This window comes from Dipodomys merriami, unplaced genomic scaffold (genome assembly GCF_024711535.1).
Source record: "Dipodomys merriami isolate MVZ:Mamm:240054 unplaced genomic scaffold, mDipMer1.0.p SCAF_13, whole genome shotgun sequence".
Classification (NCBI taxonomy): Eukaryota; Metazoa; Chordata; class Mammalia; order Rodentia; family Heteromyidae; genus Dipodomys; species Dipodomys merriami.
Genome location: NW_027202604.1, coordinates 5,134,514 through 5,154,506, shown reverse-complemented (window position 1 = coordinate 5,154,506; position 19,993 = coordinate 5,134,514). Strand labels below are relative to the sequence as shown.

The 19,993-nt window shown below is 38.3% G+C and overlaps 1 protein-coding gene across 34 annotated transcripts in view; it reads right to left on the bottom strand.

Annotated features, from left to right (window-relative positions):
- Nucleotides 1–19,993, bottom strand: part of Pbrm1 (polybromo 1) — a 126,646-nt gene that overhangs the window by 38,395 nt on the left and 68,258 nt on the right. For 25 of the 34 annotated variants that reach the window (XM_070018554.1, XM_070018557.1, XM_070018544.1 and 22 more), the window contains 3 exons: nt 15,286–15,928; nt 10,630–10,841; nt 1,122–1,307 (listed from right to left, as the gene is read on the bottom strand). In XM_070018554.1, coding sequence (XP_069874655.1) covers nt 1,122–1,307; nt 10,630–10,841; nt 15,286–15,928 — 1,041 coding nt within the window. The remainder of the gene's footprint in view (nt 1–1,121; nt 1,308–10,629; nt 10,842–15,285; nt 15,929–19,993) is intronic. The other 9 variants (XM_070018547.1, XM_070018570.1, XM_070018552.1 and 6 more) reach the window with 1 other exon arrangement.

Here is a 19,993-nt window from a genome sequence, read left to right as displayed (position 1 = left end):
CCCATTTTTTTCTTTTTTTGGGTAGTAGTGATGTCCTCCTCTTCCTTTCTGGGGAGGTAATGATGTGGGGTATCACACTTGCTAGCCAGATACTCAATCACATGAATCCTAGGAAGTCTTTTCAATAACAAATTTAAAGCCAGTAATGACCAATGCACAGTGTGTACATTTATGTATGTATGTACATATTGGTGCCAGTCCTGGGGTTTGAAACTCCAGAGTCTGGATGTTGCTTTGAGCTTCAAGGTTAGCACTTTACCACTTGAGCCACAGCTCCACTTCTGACTTTTTATAGTTTATTGGAGATAACAGTGTCAAAGACTTTTCTGCCCTGGCTGGTTTTGAACCACAATCCTTAAATCTCAGCCTCCTGAGTAGTTAGGATTACAGGCATGAGCCACTGGCACTCAGCTCAAGTGAGCTTTAAATAAGAATCATCTGAATAAATGAATGTCAATTAAACTTAGATTTTGCAGTTCTTCTGACAACTGCCAAATAGTGTTAGATCTTATGTTTGTTTTGGTGCCTTGTACTGGGGCTTAAATTCAAGATCTCTCAGTCTCGTTTGTTTTCCAATCAAGGCTGATGCTCTACCACCTGAATCACAGAATCTTTTCCAGCTGTTCACTGGTTAATTGGAGATAAGAGTCCTATGGACATTTTAGGCGAGGCACAAGCACTTGGCAGATCTTTTTTTCATGATGGGTGCTTAATTGTATTTATTGACACACTGAATTATATTCACTGTCACAACAGAACTATCATTAGAAGGTATAAAATATGTGAGTTAAAAATTTCCTCTTGCCAGGCTCTAGTGGTTCATGCCTGTAATCTTAGCTACTCAGGAGGCTAAGAGCTGAGGATTTCAGTTTGAAACCATCTTAGGTAAGAATGACTATGAGACTCTTATTGCTAATTTAAAAAAAAAAAAAAAAAAAAAAAAAGCCAGAAGTGGAGTTGTAGCTCTAGTGGCAGAGGATTAGCCTCGAGGAAAAAAAAAAAATCTTAGGACAGTGCCTGAGTTCAGGCCCCAGGACCAACATACACATACACTAAAAATATTTTTTTCTTCCCTAAGGAGCAAAGCACAGTAAAAGACATATTTTATCAAATAAGCCTACCAGCGGAATCTTCCCATAGTCTCTCAATACAGACTATATGTGGTTGTAGGTTGGCTTCTGCAGGTTCCACATAGACATAATCTCCAACATGGTACATGCTGTTCTTAAAGCTACAGTCTTGGCTGTATGTGCGATGTAAGCCTGAGAGGCCTGTAGCACCAGAGGAATCTTCACTCTTTTCAGCTTCTTGGGTTAAAAAAAGAAAAAGATACTCAATAAAATAGAATCAGACATAGATTCAAATACTATATCCTAATTCCTTCATCCCTATTTTAAAGAGGCTTGATATATAGTCCAGGCTGATTTTCTTGCTCAGACTTTCCAGTTGCTAAGGTTAAAGGCGGGACCCACCATGCCTGGTTACATTTAATTCTTTGTGTGACTTCCAAAGAGGGGAATAGGGAAGGATAAGTGGGAGATAATGAGGGATGGGGTAACAATGATTAAAAACAAATGTACTCATTACCTTACTTATGTAATTGTAACCCTTCTGCTCATCACCTTTTCAATAAAAATAAAATATAATTAAGAAAAGAAAAACAGTATGATTTATACATTCTATCCAAAGTTGCTTTTTTTTTTTTGTTTTGAGATAAAGGTCTTGCTATGTTGTCCAGCAGAGTCTCAAACTCACAGGCTCAAGAAATCAGCCAAGGAGCTGAGAAGTAAAGGTGTTAAAAGGTGTGTGCTACCAAATATAGCTTCAAAATTGTCTTTTTGAATCATAACCATAATTTAGTCATAATTTAAATAAATACATAAAGATTCTAGAGAATTGGGTGCAGGTGGCTTACGCCTATAATCTTGGCTACTCAGAAGGGTAAGATCTATGGATAGAAGTTGGAAGCCTGCAGGTACAGGAAAGTCTGTGAGACTCTATGTCCAATTTAATTATCAAAAAGTTGGAAGTGAAGCTGGTTGCCGGTGGCTTCTCTGGCGACTGAGATCTGAGGATTTTGGTTGAAAGCCAGCCTGGGCAGGGAAGTCTTCTGTGAGACTCTTATCTCCAATAAAACCACTAGAAAACTGGAAGTGACAGTTGTGGTTCAAGTGGTAGAGAGCTTGCCTTGAGCTGAAGCACACAGGGACAGCGCCCAGGCCCAGAGTTTAACCCCCACTACCACCATGACCAACAAAAAGTTGGAAGTGGTTCTGTCATTCAAGTTGTAGAACACTAGCCATAGCAAAAGAAAGCTCAGGGACAGTGGACAGGCCTTGAGTTCAAGCCTCATATAATCATTTTTAATAATTCAGAAAGAAAATATATATACATCACACAATGTACTAAGAAACCATAATACACACACATGTACACACATACACATAAATGTATTTCCCCCAAGAACTGTCCGCCCCCCACCCTTTTGGCAGTTCTATTAACAGGAACAGACACCTAAATACAACTGTAATTTTAACTCAATAATCAACCAGGATACTTTTTTTTGGTGCTGGTACTGGGACTTGAATTCAGGGCCTGACCACTGTCTTAGCTTTTTTGCTAGAACTCCACCACTTGAGCCACAACTCTGGCTTTTTGCCAGTTAACTGGTGATCTTAGTCTAATGGACTTTCTTGCCTGGGCTAGCATTGAACTATAATCCTAAGATCTCAGCCACTTGAGTAGCTAGGATTAAGGACGTGAGCCACCTAATCAACATGCTTTCAGGTATACATTTTAAAAAGACATCTGCATGCCCCGCTTTTCTTTCTTGTTCTCTTATGTCCCTCCACACACCTTTCTCTATATGAGGGTAGTTACGATGTCTTTATAGCTTCAAGAAGAACACTACACTCCTCTTAATACTGCTGACCACAGGAGTGAAAGAACATATAGGACAGTTAGGAATATAACTCTGGAGACTTACCACCACATCAGAAAATAAGGGGGAAGGGTGTCCAACACTGTAATCATGCCTTAGCACACACACATAAGGAAAAGCCTGGGATTTTCTATTTGCCACCTCCCCTATCCCACCCCATGCACACATATAAGTGTGCTTCTTTCTGAGATAATACCTCAAGAAGTCCTTATTTTGCCTTGCCAAAATATATATATCTTTATTTTCTCCAAAACTTGGATCTCATTATTTGTAAATTGGCATTGATAGAGCAGACTGAATGTCTGGTATCAAGCTTAGTGATCATAAAGGTATCTGAGAAGGTTTCTCACCCTGATTCCACAGACACTGGGGAACAGAGGTTTGTAGGAACACCTCCCTCCCAACTCTGGGATAGATACAATGGAAAGCAGGAAGAGGAAGAGACTAAAGAATTGTTCAAGCAGCTGCCAGAGCCAGATTACTTCCAGGGAACTACCATTTTCTCCCTGGTAGGCAGTTGCTGTTAAAGAAAAATGTTGGGGGGAAGGTAGATCTAAATAAAGATCAAGACATCTTAGCCAAATTTGGGTGAGTTCCCCTATGTGTACAATAAAACCCTTTGATTCCACTAATTTGGATAGGGTCCCATGGTGGACCTTCTGGCCCTTAAGGGCCAACTGGGGTTTAAATTCAAAGATTGAGCCACATCCCTACCCCCTCTTTTTCTAATAAGGTCTCACTTTTTGTTTTGGCTCAGCCTAGACTATGATTTCTTCTTTTTTTTTTTTTTTTTTTTTTTTTTTTTTTTTTTTTGGTCGGTTGTGGGGCCTGAACTTTGGGCCTGGGTGCTATCCCTCAGCTCTTCAGCTCAAGGCTAGCACTCTACCACTTGAGCCACAGCACCACTTCCGGCTTTTTTCTTTTTGCTTATGTGGTGCTGAGGAATCGAACCCAGGGCCTCAGGCATGCAAGGCAAGCACTCTACCACTGAGCCACCTTCCCAGCCCTATGATTTCTTCTTGTATAAGAGGAATGATAGGCACTCATTATCCTGCCCACCTTTTTTTCTTACTGGTTGAAATGGGGATTTCATAATTATTTTGCCCTGGATAGCTTTAAAACAATTCTCCCAATCTCTTCCTCCTGAGTACTTATGATTACAAACAACAGACAAAAACAGATCTCAATGTCAGTGAGTCAGCTGACCTTCAGGTTTACTTAAAAGCCATCATGGTCCAATGAGGAGTTCCTGATGAACCTAAGGCCAGGAACAATTAAATCCCTCTAGCAAAGATGGCATAGAAAAACTGGGGTGGCTCCTATTATTATTCTAGCAGGAAAAGAGGGGTATGTGTCCTAATTGTATGTCCTAATACATACAACCCCAGATAGAACCATCAACTAAAAATTCAGCGGTAAATGGCTCCCTTGCTTTGGAAGGGAGTGCTGACCTCAATTCTAATGTCCCTCTTTGTTGTAATTGGAACAGTGTCTATAATCGGTTGCTGTGGGACTAATTCCTATGATGACTAATGTTTAAAGAGTTTGAAGAATAGCAAATAAAAGAGGGGGAATCTTTAAAAAAAAAAGTCTTTTCTATCAAAGTGTAGCTTAAAAATTCCTGATTTGGCCTGGTGGCTTGGTTCTTGTTAAGGAAAAGAGGAAGTGGATAAGGAAGGATTTTTGGAATCTAAGGTTTTGTCTTAAACTTATTTTTTTTTCAAGATGGGATTAAGACACACTTGAAATTGTTCAGGAAAAGTAGAGGGTGCAGGTATATTTTGAGATTACTTATGTACTGTTAACCTTATTTCAAAATCAAACTAGCCAATCACAAGCAGATTCTGAACCAGACTCAACCAATCTGAGCAGAGGGGCAGGGCATGCTGTGTTATGGAAAAATAGAAGAGCAGCTTGCCTGCTCTGAGTGCTTGCTTGCCAGATTTCTGGCTGTCAATGAACTCTTTTTTTTTTTTTTTTGGGTTGGTTGTGGGGCTTGAACTCTGGGCCTGGGCCCTCCCTCAGCTCTTCAGCTCAAGGCGAGCACTCTACCACTTGAGCTACAGCGCCACTTCCGGTTTTCTGGTGGTTTATTGGAGATAGGAGCCTCACAGTCTCTGTTGCCCGGGCTGGCTTTGAACCGAGATCCTCAGATCTCAGCCTCCTGAGTAGCTAGGATTACAGGTGTGAGCCACCAGTGCCGGCTTGTCAATGAACTCTTAAACAGAAGTTAATTTTGCCTTGTTGAGACAATTAAAAAAAAAAAAGCACATTTCAAAATAACCTCTAATTGGCTACAGCAATTTAAGTCTCTAAATGTTTGGATACTAGCATCATAATTTTGGTGGAAAATATCAAATAGATGACTTGGCAAATCTCAGATAACAGATCCAGAAGGTTCCTGAGAATTTGAACTAGTACAAATAGTCAATTGGACTGAAAGGGGCAGAATACAAAACAGAGACCTCCTTGGAAAACTACGATTCTGAGGGCAGAGTGCTGAACCACAGAGTGTGTTTTGGGGTTAGAAGACCAATGGGTATTTATCCAATGGATTTAAAACTTGATTAGCAACACTTCCTTCCATCTTTTCTTTTAAATACGAATATCTGTAATTGTTACCCTACACGTCTCATTGAATTTAGTAGAGGACATTTTGTTTTTACAAGTACAGAGAGAAATGGTGAACCAGGATGGATCAGACCACAGTCTCATCCATACACATACTGCAAATGATTTAGATGGTGAGATTTGGGATTTCTAAGCTGAAGATCCTTAAGGTGAGAGGTTTTGCTGTCAGAATGATATGGTTGTAGCACATGCCTAAAACATATGGAAGTGACTTTGAAATTGGGAAGCAAGCAGAGACTGGAAAAATTTGAGAAGCATAACAAAGCCTATTGCCTAGAACAGTCTAGTAGAAAAATGGACATTAAAAACTTGGCAGCTGAAAGCTAAAAAGAAATGGAGAATTTCCACATGTATGAGCTATGGAGAAAAGAAAATCCTTACTATACAGTGGCAAAAACCTAATTGGAATTGCATCCTGAAGTTATTAGAATTCTTTCTCTGCCTTTTTGGGCTGTTCTTTTAGTTATCTTTATTTGTTTTTGTCATCCTACTTTTTGGGTGCTTCCTTCAAATTAATATTCTTTATTTTTTGAATGTTTCCTTTATGACCTATTTAAAAAATTGTATTGAGATATAATTAACACACTACAACATTCACTGTGTATCTGTGTGAATACTGGGGCTTGAACACAGGGGCCTTATATTCTTGCTTAATTTTTTCAGACTTTTTTGTTCTACCGCTTGAGCCACACCTTCACTTCTGGCTTTTTGCTGGCTTACTGGAGCTACATGTCTTATAGATTTTTCTGCCTGGTCTGGCAGAACTGGGACCCTCAGATCTCTGCCTCCTGAGATCTACTGAATAGCTAAGATTACAGGCACAGACCAGCAGCATCCAGCTTGTTGTTTTGTTGTTTTTGTTTTTGGTCAGTCATGGTGCTTGAACTCTGGGCCTGGGCGCTGTCCTGTCCCTCAGCTCTTCAGCTCAAGGCGAGCGCTCTACCACTTGAGCTACAGCGCCACTTCTGGTTTTCTGGTGGTTTATTGGAGATAGGAGTCTCACAGTCTCTCCTGCCCGGGCTGGCTTTGAACCTCGATCCTCAGATCTCAGCCTCCTGAGTAGCTAGGATTACAGGTGTGAGCCACCAGCACCCGGCCTGTTGTTTTGTTTTGAGACAAAGTATCACTGTAGCTCAGGCTAGCTTGGCTTTTGCTATGTAGCTCAGGCCAGCTTCCAACCCCCAATCTTCTTGCCTAAGCCTCCTAATACCTGAGACCACAAGTAGACTTCACTATGTCCAGCTTTAATTTGAAGTATAGAATCTAATGACCTTTAGAATATTATTAATTTAAAGAAACTATGGTAAAATATGTAACACAAAATTTACTTTTTTTTTGCCAGGTACCATTGGGTCACACTGTAATCCTAGCTACTCTGGAGGCTGCAATTTGAAGAAAGCAGTTCAAAACTAGCTAGGGCAAGAAAGTCCATGAGACACTTATCTCCTTAACCACTAGAAAACTGCAAGTGGCGCTGTGGTTCAAAGTGGTAGAGTGAAAAAGCTCAGGGACAGTGCCCAGGCCCTGATTTCAAGCCCCATAGACAAAAGAAAAAAAAAATTCTTAAAAAAAACTTTTTTTTTGATTGTTCAAAGGGCACTAATCTAATTGTCTTTTTTGCTGGTTAATTGGAGATTAGAGATTTCAAGATTTGTTTCTATCAGTGCCTAACACACATGTTTTTAAGCGCATCCAGACAGCATGTGTATTTATTTGTTTTTATGGTTCAACAATGACTATACCACGATCTGTTTAGTCAGTTATCTGTTCATGAACATTTAAGCTGTTTACATCCTTTGGCTACTATAGATGTGGGTGCACAAATATTTTTCAAATCTCTGCTTTAAGTCCTTTATACTCAGAAGTGGACCTTATGGGAATATGAAACTTAGCATACTGAGAAATTATAGTTTTCTTCCACAGAGGCTATACACATTACATTCTCTTTCTGGTAATGTAGAATTCCATTTTTAAAAAATATATTTTAATTGTCCTACTTAAGACTTGTGTTTGTATGTGGGTGCTGTACTGTACTGTGGGACTCAAAGAGTCCCACACTCTCCCTTAGCTTTTTTGCTCAAACTAGCACTGTACCACTATAGCCACATTTCACTTACAGCTTTTAGTTGGAGATAAGAGTCTCTTGGATTTGTCTTCCTGGGCTGGCTTCAAACCTCAATCGTCAAATTTCAGCCTCTTAGGTAGCATACATGAGCCACTGGTGCCCAGCTTTTTTTGTTTTTCAATAGTGGTACTGGGGCTTGAGGTAGGCCTCACACTTGCTGACATGCTAACACTTGAGTCACATCTCCAACCCTGCTTCTTGCTGGTTATTTTACAGATGGAATCTAGCAAGCTTTTCTGCCTGGGATGGCCTCTAACTGCAAGCTTCCAGATTCCAGCCGTAGCTAGGATTCCAGGCAATCCTGTGAAATATAATCTGCTCTTTTTCTTTTGAGATTAAGGTATTACTTAGCCGAGCTGGCCTTCAACTCACTCTTCCTGTCTCAACCTTCAAGTTATTTTTGTTGTTTTTTTTTTGGTGCCTGCACTAGGTCTTAAAACTCAGGGTCTCACATTCTTGCTTATTTAGAGCTTTTTCCCCTCAAGGCTGGTACCTCTACCTCTTGAGCAACATCTCTAACTTTTGGCTTTTCTTTCTTTCTTTCTTCTTTTTCTTTTCTTTTCTTTTTTTTGTCAGTCTTGAAATCTGGGCCTGGGTACTGCCCCTCAGCTCTTCAGCTCAAGGCTAGTGCTCTACTACTTGAGCTACAGTGCCATTTCCAGTCTTCTGGTGGTTCATGACTTTGAACTGGGATCCTCAGATCTCAGCCTCCTTAGTAGCTAGGATTACAAATGTGAGACACCAGCGCCTGGCAACACTTTTGGCTTTTTGCTAGTTAGCTGGAAGTAAGAGTTTTAGGGGACTTTCTGCCTAACCACAATCCTCAGATCTCAGCCTCCTGAGTAGCTAGGATTACAGGCAAGAGTAACCAATACCCAGACAACTTCATTTTTATAGGGCAGTTTCACTGGATATACAAATCTATTATTTTTTCCCCTCAATTTTTTTAGTATCATTCTGGCCTCCATTATATGAAAAGCCTTTAATTCTATAATTGTTTACTTGTATGTGATGAATTGTGTTATTTTTAAGATTCTTCTTGCAGTTTTTGATGTTTCTAAACATGGTTCTCTTTGTGTCTATCTTACTTGAGGTTTTTGGAGATATAGGTTAATAATCTTTCATTAAACTTGACAAGTTTTCTCTCTTCTCTCCTTTGCTATTATTTTATCAGGTATACTAAGAGACTTGATACTAGGTTTTAGAACTAGCACTGTATAGCTAGGGGATAGCCAAAGCTAACCCTAACCCCTACAGCTAGCGGTTAGGAAAAGGTTGGGCTCAAACCTTAAACCCATAAGGCTTCTCCTTTGGCTAAGTAATCTGTGAATAGATTAGGAGATGCATTCCAAATTGTAGCAAAAAATCTATCTAATCTCCCCCCCTCTCTCCTCAGAGGTAATGGGTTTTAAATTCAGGTCCTGTGCTTTCTAGGCAGACATTCTACCTCTTAACCACCACTTTTCATATATCTCTTGGATTTTACCTGGTTTTTTTCACCGGGTTTCCCAGCCACTCAGGAATGTACAAAACAGGGTTTATCTCAAATCCCTTCTATAGCTCTCTAGTTTTCAGTATAATCCTTAACGTGTACGTTAGGTCAGCAAAGCTGTAGATTTACTCCATTTATTTCCAAATTTACCACTTTCAGCTGGCAAAGATGTAGAAACTATCTCCTACAATGCTCCCCTACATCTCCCCGTTATTATTCTGAATAGAAACTAGAGTAGCTGTCCTGGGAAAATGACTATTTTCACTAACCAGCTTCCATTATGGATATATACCATCACTTATCAGAAATTGCTTCAAATAAATTAATTTTGTTTTATTGCCTAAGAGGAAAAAAATCTAATGAAGTTTAATGCTAAAAACAAATTTTAGTAAAACTACATATTTCTAAGTATTTATATAAACTCAAATACAAATGTCCAAAATGATCAAATTTGTAGCAATAAGGTCTCATTATCAAAATAGTAAGTCTGATGAATGACTCAAAGTCAGATGTGTGTGTGTGTGTGTGTGTGTGTATGTGTATGTGTGTGCCCGCGCGCGCACGCGTGCCAGTCCTGGGGCTTGAACTCAGGACCTAGGCACTGTTTTTGACCTTTTATGCTCAAGGCTAATGCTCTAACACTTGAGTCACAGCTCTTCTTCTGGATTTTGGATGGTTAATTGGAATAAAAGTCTCACGGTCTTTCCTGCCTGGGCTGGCTTTGAACCACAATCCTGAGATCTCAGCCTCCTGAGTAGCTAGGAATACAGGTATGAGCCACTAGTGCCTGGCTCAAAGTAAAGTTTCTAAATTTATATGAATAAAATCAGGATATGAGGTTAAAACAAGTATTATCTACTTATTTTGCATACAGTATCTAAAATGAAAGCTATGCTATTCGATGTGGTAATAACTTGAAGTAGAGAATGCACGCTAGCTCTAGTTGGGCCCCTCAAGTTGTATTTACTAACAGTATGAAGAGGTATTAGGTTCTCATACTTGTGAATTAACTAACTATTCCTTAGAACAGTTTTGTTACAGGTAACTTTTAATCTTTTTTTTTTTTTTTTAATGCCTGTCCTGGGGTTGGGGTACTTTTCCTTAGCTTTTTTTGCTGATGTGATACTCTATAACTTGAGCCACAGCTCCACTCTGGCTTTTGGCTGGTTAATTATAGACAAGAATCTCTCAAATTTGTCTGCCCCAATTGGCTTCAAACTTTTATCTTCAGATCTGTGATTACTGAGATTATGGGCATGAACCACTATGCCTTGCTCTGTAACTTTCAATCTTATTCAGTCTGACAACCAAAATGATCATGATAAAAGCATTTCCATCTCATATCTAATATAAAATACCAACAACCAAAGACTTCATAATAGACTCTTCTCCAGCTAGAACAAAGTATATTTCTTCATAATAACAGGAAAAGAAACCAACCTCTTTTTTCTTCTTCTCTTTTTAGTTTATCTTCTTCTATTTCTTTTGGTAATTTTTCCTTTTTTTCTTTCTCCACATCATTATGCAAATGTTTTGTGGTATAGCTGAGTGCTGGAGAAAGAAGGATCTCTCCATTTTTGCAGAGTTCATCACGAATTTTAATAAAAAATTGCTGAAGTTCTACTGCATCCTCATATATTTCAGAATCTGTCCTATAAGAGCATTAAGAATATCCATTGATACATAAATTGCTTATTTTAAATAGGTGAATTTTATGTTAAATTTTATTAAATGCTAAGTTAATTGCTATGATTTTTCTGTATATTTCTAAAAAGTTTATCCCCTTGAGGTCTGTTAGAACACAGTATCTGAGGTGACACTTTACCATGCCCACCAGTTTCCTTTACCTCAAGCCTCACTCCCTGTCCAGCTCATGTAAAAGGAAAGGTCTTAGCATTTTTTTCTCTGACATAAAAAGTATATGTATCAACTGACTGTAGTAGAAGGTAGCTTATGAAGAATCAAGAATTGGCTCCACGCCAAATAAACCATCTTTAAATTCCAGACCATCTAATCTTTGGATTAACTTTTACATTCTCTTAATTGCAGACCCAAATATTATAAAAAGTATTAGCAAAATATTTAGGTGATGTCCACATTCCTCCTATTAGGCCTATATATTATTGTTGTCTATATTTAAACTGAAAAGCTATGAGTGTATCCTGTAACAGTTACAGACTTGAAAATTTCTGAGAAATAACTAATTCTGAGGAATTAACAGAGGCAATACACTGAAAGATGAAAAAAATTGTGTGGCATATGCAGAACTTTTCTGAGCGTCTTTCTTCCCCACTTGTAAAATAAAGGAATGGGCAAAATAAAGGTAGTATTTTATTATTATCATCCTTAATCTACTGTATTTAGAGGAATGTATGAATATAATTCTATTAACTAAGAATATTAAAGTCTAAAAGTTTATTCAGAAGCCTAACCAGAAATGATATCTTATTAACAATTAGTAGTATTCTGGTAAAGAGGGTGTCGCAAGCAAAGCAAGGCCAGTTGGCCATTTGTTGACATATATCATTGGAACATCACTTCAAAAAAGCCTCTCTCTTTCAGAAAAGGGAACTAGCAAACAGTTAACACTGCCAATAAACGAAATGAGTATTTCTAGAGAGGTTTGAAACATGCACTGAAGTTATAGGAATTCTAATATTTGTAGGAAAGCAATATAAATAAAACTATAGGAATGACATCATTTTGACCTGTTTTCCTTCTTTTTTTGTTTGACTTAAGGGACTACTGCTTTCTTGGAAGGCACTTTACCACTTCAGTTACTCTGCCAGATCTTGACCTATTTTCCTGAATACAGATTCTGAAGTCTGTTTTCTTAAAATTAAATTCATTTTAGAATAACGTCGAAATATAAAATTTTAAGAAACACACATTTGCATTCAAAGGCAGATTCATAATTCAACCATGAAATACAGTTTCATGTTTTAATGAATTTGTACAAGTCATAAAACATCTGGTAAATCTTAAGATCAGTAAGCATTTAGCCTACATACAGTAGAGATGGAAAGGCAGGTTGTCTAAGTAAAAGATGAAATGGAATGTAGATAAAAGAATTTTGTTCAACAATAAATGTACTCATTATCTTACTAATGTAACTATATACAGCAGCTTTACAATAAAATTTAAAAAATATAAAAAAAACCTCTTTAAATTTTGATTATTCAAACAAAGTATTATGAAGAAGTTGTTAACCTAAGGGACCAAGTGTTCACTGAATGTATGAGAATAAAACCTCAAGATGGAAAAACAACTAACTTTAATTTTCCTCAACTGGCTTTTCTATACAAGGCAGATATTCAACAGAAAAAAAGAAATGATTGTAAGAGAATCTTTTTTTTTTTTTTTGTCGGTTGTGGAGCTTGAACTCTGGGCTGGGGCGCTGTCCCTCAGCTCTTCAGCTCAAGGCGAGCGCTCTACCACTTGAGCTACAGCGCCACTTCCGGTTTTCTGGTGGTTTATTGGAGATAGGAGTCTCACCGTCTCTCCTGCCCGGGCTGGCTTTGAACTGAGATCCTCAGATCTCAGCCTCCTGAGTAGCTAGGATTACAGGTGTGAGCCACCAGCGCCCGGCTTGTAAGAGAATCTTGATTCTTTCTTTGCCCTTGTCTCCCAAGAGGTCTCCTTACCACCAACAAGGGAGTCAGAACATGAATCCAAGAATATGCCAGCAGATTAGGAAATCCAGTAAGTAGTCAATTCATGTGAGGTAGCACTATGCTGTTACTAAATGCTGATGGACAAACAACTGCCACAAGTAAAGTTTACTGTAATTCATAAGGATTCTCCTTCTGCTAACTAATCTGTGAACAGGTTAGGCAATATATTAAAAACTGTAGCAAAAATCTACAGATTCCTTCAGAGTGTCAAGGTCCTGGTTGTTGGGTGGCAGTGGTAGATAAGGATAATTGGTATTAAGCATTGGCACACTTAAGAGATTAGACTGGAAATCTACTGCTTCATTAAATGAATCCATCCATGAATGCCTATACATCTGGATTGCCTACCTTCATTACTGGCAATGTAAAACAGATAAAGATATGGCTTATTAGTCATTAAACAGATGCATTTCCATCAATTATTGCTTATCTGTAATTCACATTAAGTACTGCAAGCAGTCATAACACTATCTTCATTTACAAAGATAAATAGTTTCCTCTATACTTTTTAGCAAAACCCTGGGTTAGAAAAACTGTATTTGTCTTATATTAATACACAATAAAGTCTATCATTTTCCAGCTCTCAAAAACAAATGACCATCAATTCAACAATGGAAAAATGAAAATAACTCATTCTTTAACCATACTAACCTAACCTGCTAATTTGTTTTTAAATTTTTATTTTTCTTTGGTGGTACTGAGGTTTCTCACTCAGGTTCCTTGTTAAGCCATATACCTCCAGCCCTGCTTTTTGCAGGTTATTTTGGAGATGGAGTCTGGCAGACTTTTCTAGCTAGGCTGACTTCAAACTTTGGTTCTCTGGATTTCATCCTAAAAGTAGCTAGGGTTACAAGTGTCAGCCACCAGTGCTTGGCAAATCTGCTTAATTCTTAAACATGTTTATACAACATAAACAATACTGCCAAACAAATAGAAAAATGCTCTTTGGAAGTCTTATAGAACTGGCCCAAGATAATAATGTCACTGGAGATAGATGGTGAGAGCAGAATGGCTTTAGAATTAAGGACTATTTAAATAAAACAAGGGTTAAAATCAATATCTAAGCTCATGAAAGCATTGGTATTACCATGTATCTAGAACATTATCCTTAACTGGCAGTAACCAATAAAAATTTGTTGAATGATGAATTCTTGAAGATTCTGATTGCAAGGTATTTTCCTATGTTCCCTTTATTTCTTTCTATCTCTACTGTCAAAGAACAAGGGCCATTTCCTAAATATGTCACTGAAGAGCCTAATTGCCTCTGGAATGTGCCATAATAATTTCCTAACTCTGCCTCTCTGCTCAGACTTCCCCTTAATTCATGTCAATCCTACCCAACTTCCTATTCTCCCACATTCTGTGGTCTACAGAGTTCATCAAACCACCATATTTCCTAAACATCAGATTTTGAGATACTGACTCACATCTGGAATTATTTTTCTCTAAGCATAAACTGTCCTATACATGAGAGAGACTTCAAGCCTTAAAGAGCACAGAATTCAAGGCTTAATGGCTGTGCTACATGACTGGTGACCACCAGTGCTCTGTAGTGGAAAACATCACATGTCATACCACTTAGTAGCTATGTGACTTTGGGTAATTTCTGTTTATGCCTACAATTTTTCACATGTAAACTGGGAAAATGATTTTTTTTTCTGTAGAAAGGCACTATGTAAGTACATGAAGTACTTAGCATGGTGCTTTACCAAAGAGCAGATGCTCAGCAGTAGCAAATATTATTATTTCTTTTTCCTTCAAGATCCAGAGTAAGAGTTAGATTTTGGCCCAACAGCCTGTAAGGTCCAGAATTGTAGGACTTGTAATTTTAAATTCTTATACTCTTTTAAGTGACTCTAAGAGCTCACAAAAGGCATCTAACTTGTAATTGTTTAATTTAGTTAAATAAGCTACTGTTATGGGGCAAAGACACTGTAGATAAAATTTAAAAAATTAAATTCAATTACTTCTTTTAGAACATTTAATGTCTATAGTAAGCTGTTAAATTGAAGAATCTAGATTTAAAAAGTAAAATATAAAAGCTAACAAGCTTTTTTTACATGAGTCTAACTTCAGAACAGAAACAAACTGTTTGAAGTTTTCTTGCATTTCAAATTACAAGCACTTATCCTTTAAGTGCCTTTCACAAATTCTTCAGTTTTGTCTTCCTTCTACTCAGCCCTAATCTAGACTCAGGAGGCTGCCTTCTCTTCTTTAGAGAATTTTGGTACCCAGTATTACAAAAACAAACAAACAAAAAGTAGAAGTTTTAGCTTCTGCTAAAACTTTAGGATTTAGGATCCTATCCTATCAACTTTAATGATATATCTATGTTGAAATAGCACTATTAGAGCAGTATTCCTCTGTCTGTATTGCATTAAGTATCATATGGCTTCAAATAGAAATGGCTTTGAAAACATACCGATTCATCCTTCTGGCCCTTTCTAATACTTCAAACATATGCTCTTGAAATAAATCAAGCCGCCGGTAGCGATTATTTTCAACATTCTTCCTAATAATGTCAAAAGTAAGGGGAGGTTTATTAGGGAAGTTGGGATCCACAGCAGGAATTTCTGCTAAGGAATCACTGTAGCATCTTCCCTCATCATCCTGATGACTCATGACTGACACAAAAAGATTATGGATAAGCTCCTGAATCAGCAAGGTCACGTTTGGGACATGAGAGTCCTCATCTCCTTCTAGGTCTCTCCGAGTTTCAAGCAAAACTTTGTGAAGGACAAGGGCATCTTTGTAGATTAAAGATTCAGGTTCATTGTATGTGCAGGCATTGTTAAACATCATGACAAAGTCTTCAACCATAGAGTCTATATCTTGGTACTTGTTTGCCATCATGTGACTTCGAATTTTTTCCATATCCATGGGCTTTTTAATGGTCAGATAGTAGTCAGGTAGCTCAGATCGAGAAGGAAGCCTCAGAAATATGGCACTGAGGCGGCGACCCCTCTTATCAGTATAGTTCTTTACAGCTTCGTACACTTCATTTAGTTTCTGCTGCATTGGAGTCATGTACTTTGATTTTTTAGGAGAAACACCACTTTTCCTACCTGAAGAAAAAGATGTAATAGTAAATGGATAAGCAAACTTAAACAAACTTAAATTTGTTTGCTGACAGTATAATCACAACAAAGGAACTATTTCAAATGATTTGTAAACATAATAATCAACATGTTCTAGTAAGATAGCTTTTTAAAAATTAATTAAAATTAATTAATTGAGCTGGGAGCTGATGGCTCACGCCTATAATCCTAGCTACTTAGGAGGCTGAGATCTGAGGATCACAGTTCAAAGCCAGCCCAGGCAGGAAAGTCTGTGAGACTCTTGATCTCCAATTAACCACCAGAAAACCAAGAGTGGTAGAGTGCTAACCTTGAGCTGAAGAGCTCAGGGACAGTGCCCTAGCCGAGTTCAAGCCCCATGACTGATCCCCCAACCCCGACCCTCCCCCCCAAATTAATTGGTTTGGGTGGTACCGGGGATTGAACTTAAGGACTTGTACTTGTTATTAAAACCAGGTGCTCAACACTTGAGCATTTCAAGTTCACTAGACAGAAAAAAAAGACCAGGAAGAAAATTTTAAATTTAATCCTATTTTTGAAGGAAAGTAAGTGCTGTTAGGTTGAAGTATCTGTGAACAGGTAAAGACAATCACTAAGTGAGTGACATACTAAGTCCATCATCTCTGCTATCTCAATCTCAGAGATTTAATTTTTGAGTTAAAGATGCAGAAGACACTGATAAAAACCTTGTAGACTTGAATTGATATTGAAAGTTTCAATTGAGCTTATAAGCTTATATTACACACACACACACACACACACACACACACACACACACACACACACACACACACACACACACACACACACACACACACACACACACACACACACACACACACACACACACACAAATTATTTTTCTAGGTCTATTTACTAAACAGTTAGAAACAATGACCAGGTCAGTATTAGTATAGCCTACACTATATTTATATATATATATATATATATTTTTTTTTTTTTGTTTTTGTTTTTTTGTTTTTTTTGTTTTTTTGTTTTTGTCGGTCGTGGGGCTTGAACTCTGGGCCTGGGCGTTGTCCCTTAGCTCTTCAGCTCAAGGCGAGCGCTCTACCACTTGAGCTACAGCGCCACTTCCGGTTTTCTGGTGGTTTTATTGGAGATAGGAGTCTCACGGTCTCTCCTGCCCGGGCTGGCTTTGAACCGCGATCCTCAGATCTCAGCCTCCTGAGTAGCTAGGATTACAGGCGTGAGCCACCAGCGCCCGGCTATTTATATATTTTTTAATTTTTAATTCTTTTGCCAGTCCCGGGGCTTGAACTCTGGGCCTGGGCACTGTCACCAAGCTTCTTTTTGCTCAAGGCTTGCACTCTACCACTTGAGCTACAGCGCCACTTGCGTCTTTTTCTGTGTATGTGGTACTAAGGAATTAACCCAGGGCTTCATGCATGCAAAGCAAGCACTCTACCACTGAGCCATATTCCCAGACAACACTATAATTTTAAAATACTAATTTCAAACATTATCATCAAGGAGACCATACCTTTTTTTTTTTTTTTTTTTGTCGGTCGTGGGGCTTGAACGAGACCATACCTTTTTATTTATTTTTTAATAGAACACAAAAAGATTGTGACTCTTTGTAAAACATCTGATTTCCAGTCTGGTATATCATAAAACTCTAGAATTAAATAACTTACCAGTAACTTCTGATCGTCAATTTAAAACAATCTAAAACAATCTATACATCAATAAGTACAGTAACTGTAATATTAAACTCAGCAATATGTTTGAGTCTAATAATTCTTTCTTTGAGGCAGGGGGCTGGTACAGAGGTTTGAACTGAGGGCCTGGTCACTATACCACAGTGCGCAAGTGCACGTGCCAGTCCTGGAACTTGAACTTGGATCCTGGACAACCTTCCTGAGCTATTTTTTTGTTCAAGGCTAGTGCTCGACCATTTGAGCCGCAGCTCCACTTCTGGCTTTTTAGTGGTCTCAAGAACTTTCCTGCCTGGGCTGACTTTGAACCATAATCCTCAGATCTTAGCCTCCTGAGTAGCTAGGATATGGCATAAGCCATTCGTGCCCAGGTCCCATGAACTCTTTTTGCTTAAGGCTGGTGCTTAACCACTTGAGCCACAACTCAACAGCCAGCTTTTTTTTTTTTTTGGGGGGGGTGCTTAACTGGAGGTAAGAGTCTCACAGACTTTGTCTGGTTTGGCTTCAAACCATGATTCTCAGATTTTAGCCTCCTGAGTAAGTAAGATTACAGGGATGAGCCACCAGTGCCTGGCAAATCTGGTTTTCTTTTTTTATTTTTTTGTGCTGATACCAAGGCTTAAGCACTGTTCTTATCTTTTTCCACTCAATACTTATACTCTACCACTTGAGCCATAGTTCCACTTCTGGCTTTTTGCTAGTTAATTGGAGATAAGGGTCCTAAGAACTTTTCTGTCTGCGCTAACTTCGAACCATGATCCTCAGATCTCTGCTTTCTGAGTAACTAGGATTATAGTCTGGCTTCTAGTGGTTGATTGAAATATTCCAACTAATAAATGGTCAAGAAATATTTTATGGCTCTTCAATGAATCAGTGAAGTGAGCATCAATATCTGTTCAAATAACAGAAAGACAAGGCACAGCAGACGTATGCCACTTAATAACCTATAAAGTTGGTTTTTGTAGAAAACAGAGAGTATAGAGAATCAAAATTCAATCTAATCAAATCCCCTAGTTGAACCCACTCATTTGTAGGAAACAGGAAAAAAAACCCAAAAACCCCAGGGATATCTTAAACTGCAAAATAGAAATAAAACTCACAAAACTCAAACTGTATAAACTATAGTACAGACACAATTTCTTCAATAGAAAAGCTAATATACCAAAAGAAATCTCAATCAAATGCAGTATGAGGTCTTATTTAGAGTCTATCTCCACCAGTAATTGTTTTAAGACATAATGAAATAAAGTGCAGAAAATGTCCTATAAAATAATTCTTGCATAGCTGGGAGCTGGTGGCTCACATCTGTAATCTTAGCTACTCAAGAGGCTGAGATTGCAGTTCAAAGCCAGCCCAGAAAGGAAAGTCTGTGAGACTCTTATCTCTAATTAACTACTAGAAAACCAAACGTGGTACTGTGGCTCAAAGTAGTAGAGTACTGTGGCTCAAAGTAGTAGAGTACTAGCCTTGAGTCGAAGAGCTCAGTAATAGTACCTAGGTGCAGAGTTCAAGCCCCATGACTGACCAAAAAAAAAATCCTTGCCAAACTGAAACCCAATCTAATGAAGCCTTTAAAATTAACATTTTCAGGAAGTAAGGGTGATTAAAAAAAAAAAGTTAATCAACAGCCTTGCACTAGTGACTCATGGCTGTAATCCTAGCTACTCAGGAGGCTGAGATCCGACGATACTGGTTCAAAGATAGCCTAGGCAAGAAAGTCCATGAGACTCGTTGTCTCTAATTAATCACAGAAAAAGCCATTAGTGGTGCTATGGCTCAAATGGTAGAGTGCTAGCTTTGAGCAAAAAGGAGCTCAGGAAAAGTGCCCAAGCCCAGAGTTCAAGCCCTAGGATCAGCAAAAAAAAAAAAAGTTAACTGACAAGGAAATGTACTGAGAACTTTGGACACTATGTAAAGTAACCTGTTTTCTTCTATGAGTGGCATGAGGGAGAAAAAAAGGTAATTGTTCTACATTATGATCTTAAGAGCACCACAATCAAATATAATACACTGAATTTAATTAGATCCTGATGTGCTTAAACCAACTGTTAAAAAATATTAGTGATGGGCTGGGAAGGTGGCTCAGTGGTAGAGTGCTTGCCTTGCATGCATGAGGCCCTGGGTTCGATTTCTCAGCACCACATAAGCAAAAAGAAAAAAGCTGGAAGTGGCGCTGTGGCTCAAGTGGTAGAGCACTAGCCTTGAGCTGAAGAGCTGAGGGACAGCACTCAGGCCCAGAGTTCAGGCCCCACGACTGGACCCCCCCCTCAAAAAAAAAATTAGTGAGACAATCTGAAAAATCTGAAAATTTGCCAGGCATTAAATAAAACATGTACCAAATTATATAGAAGTGAAAACAACATGACTGGATTTGTTT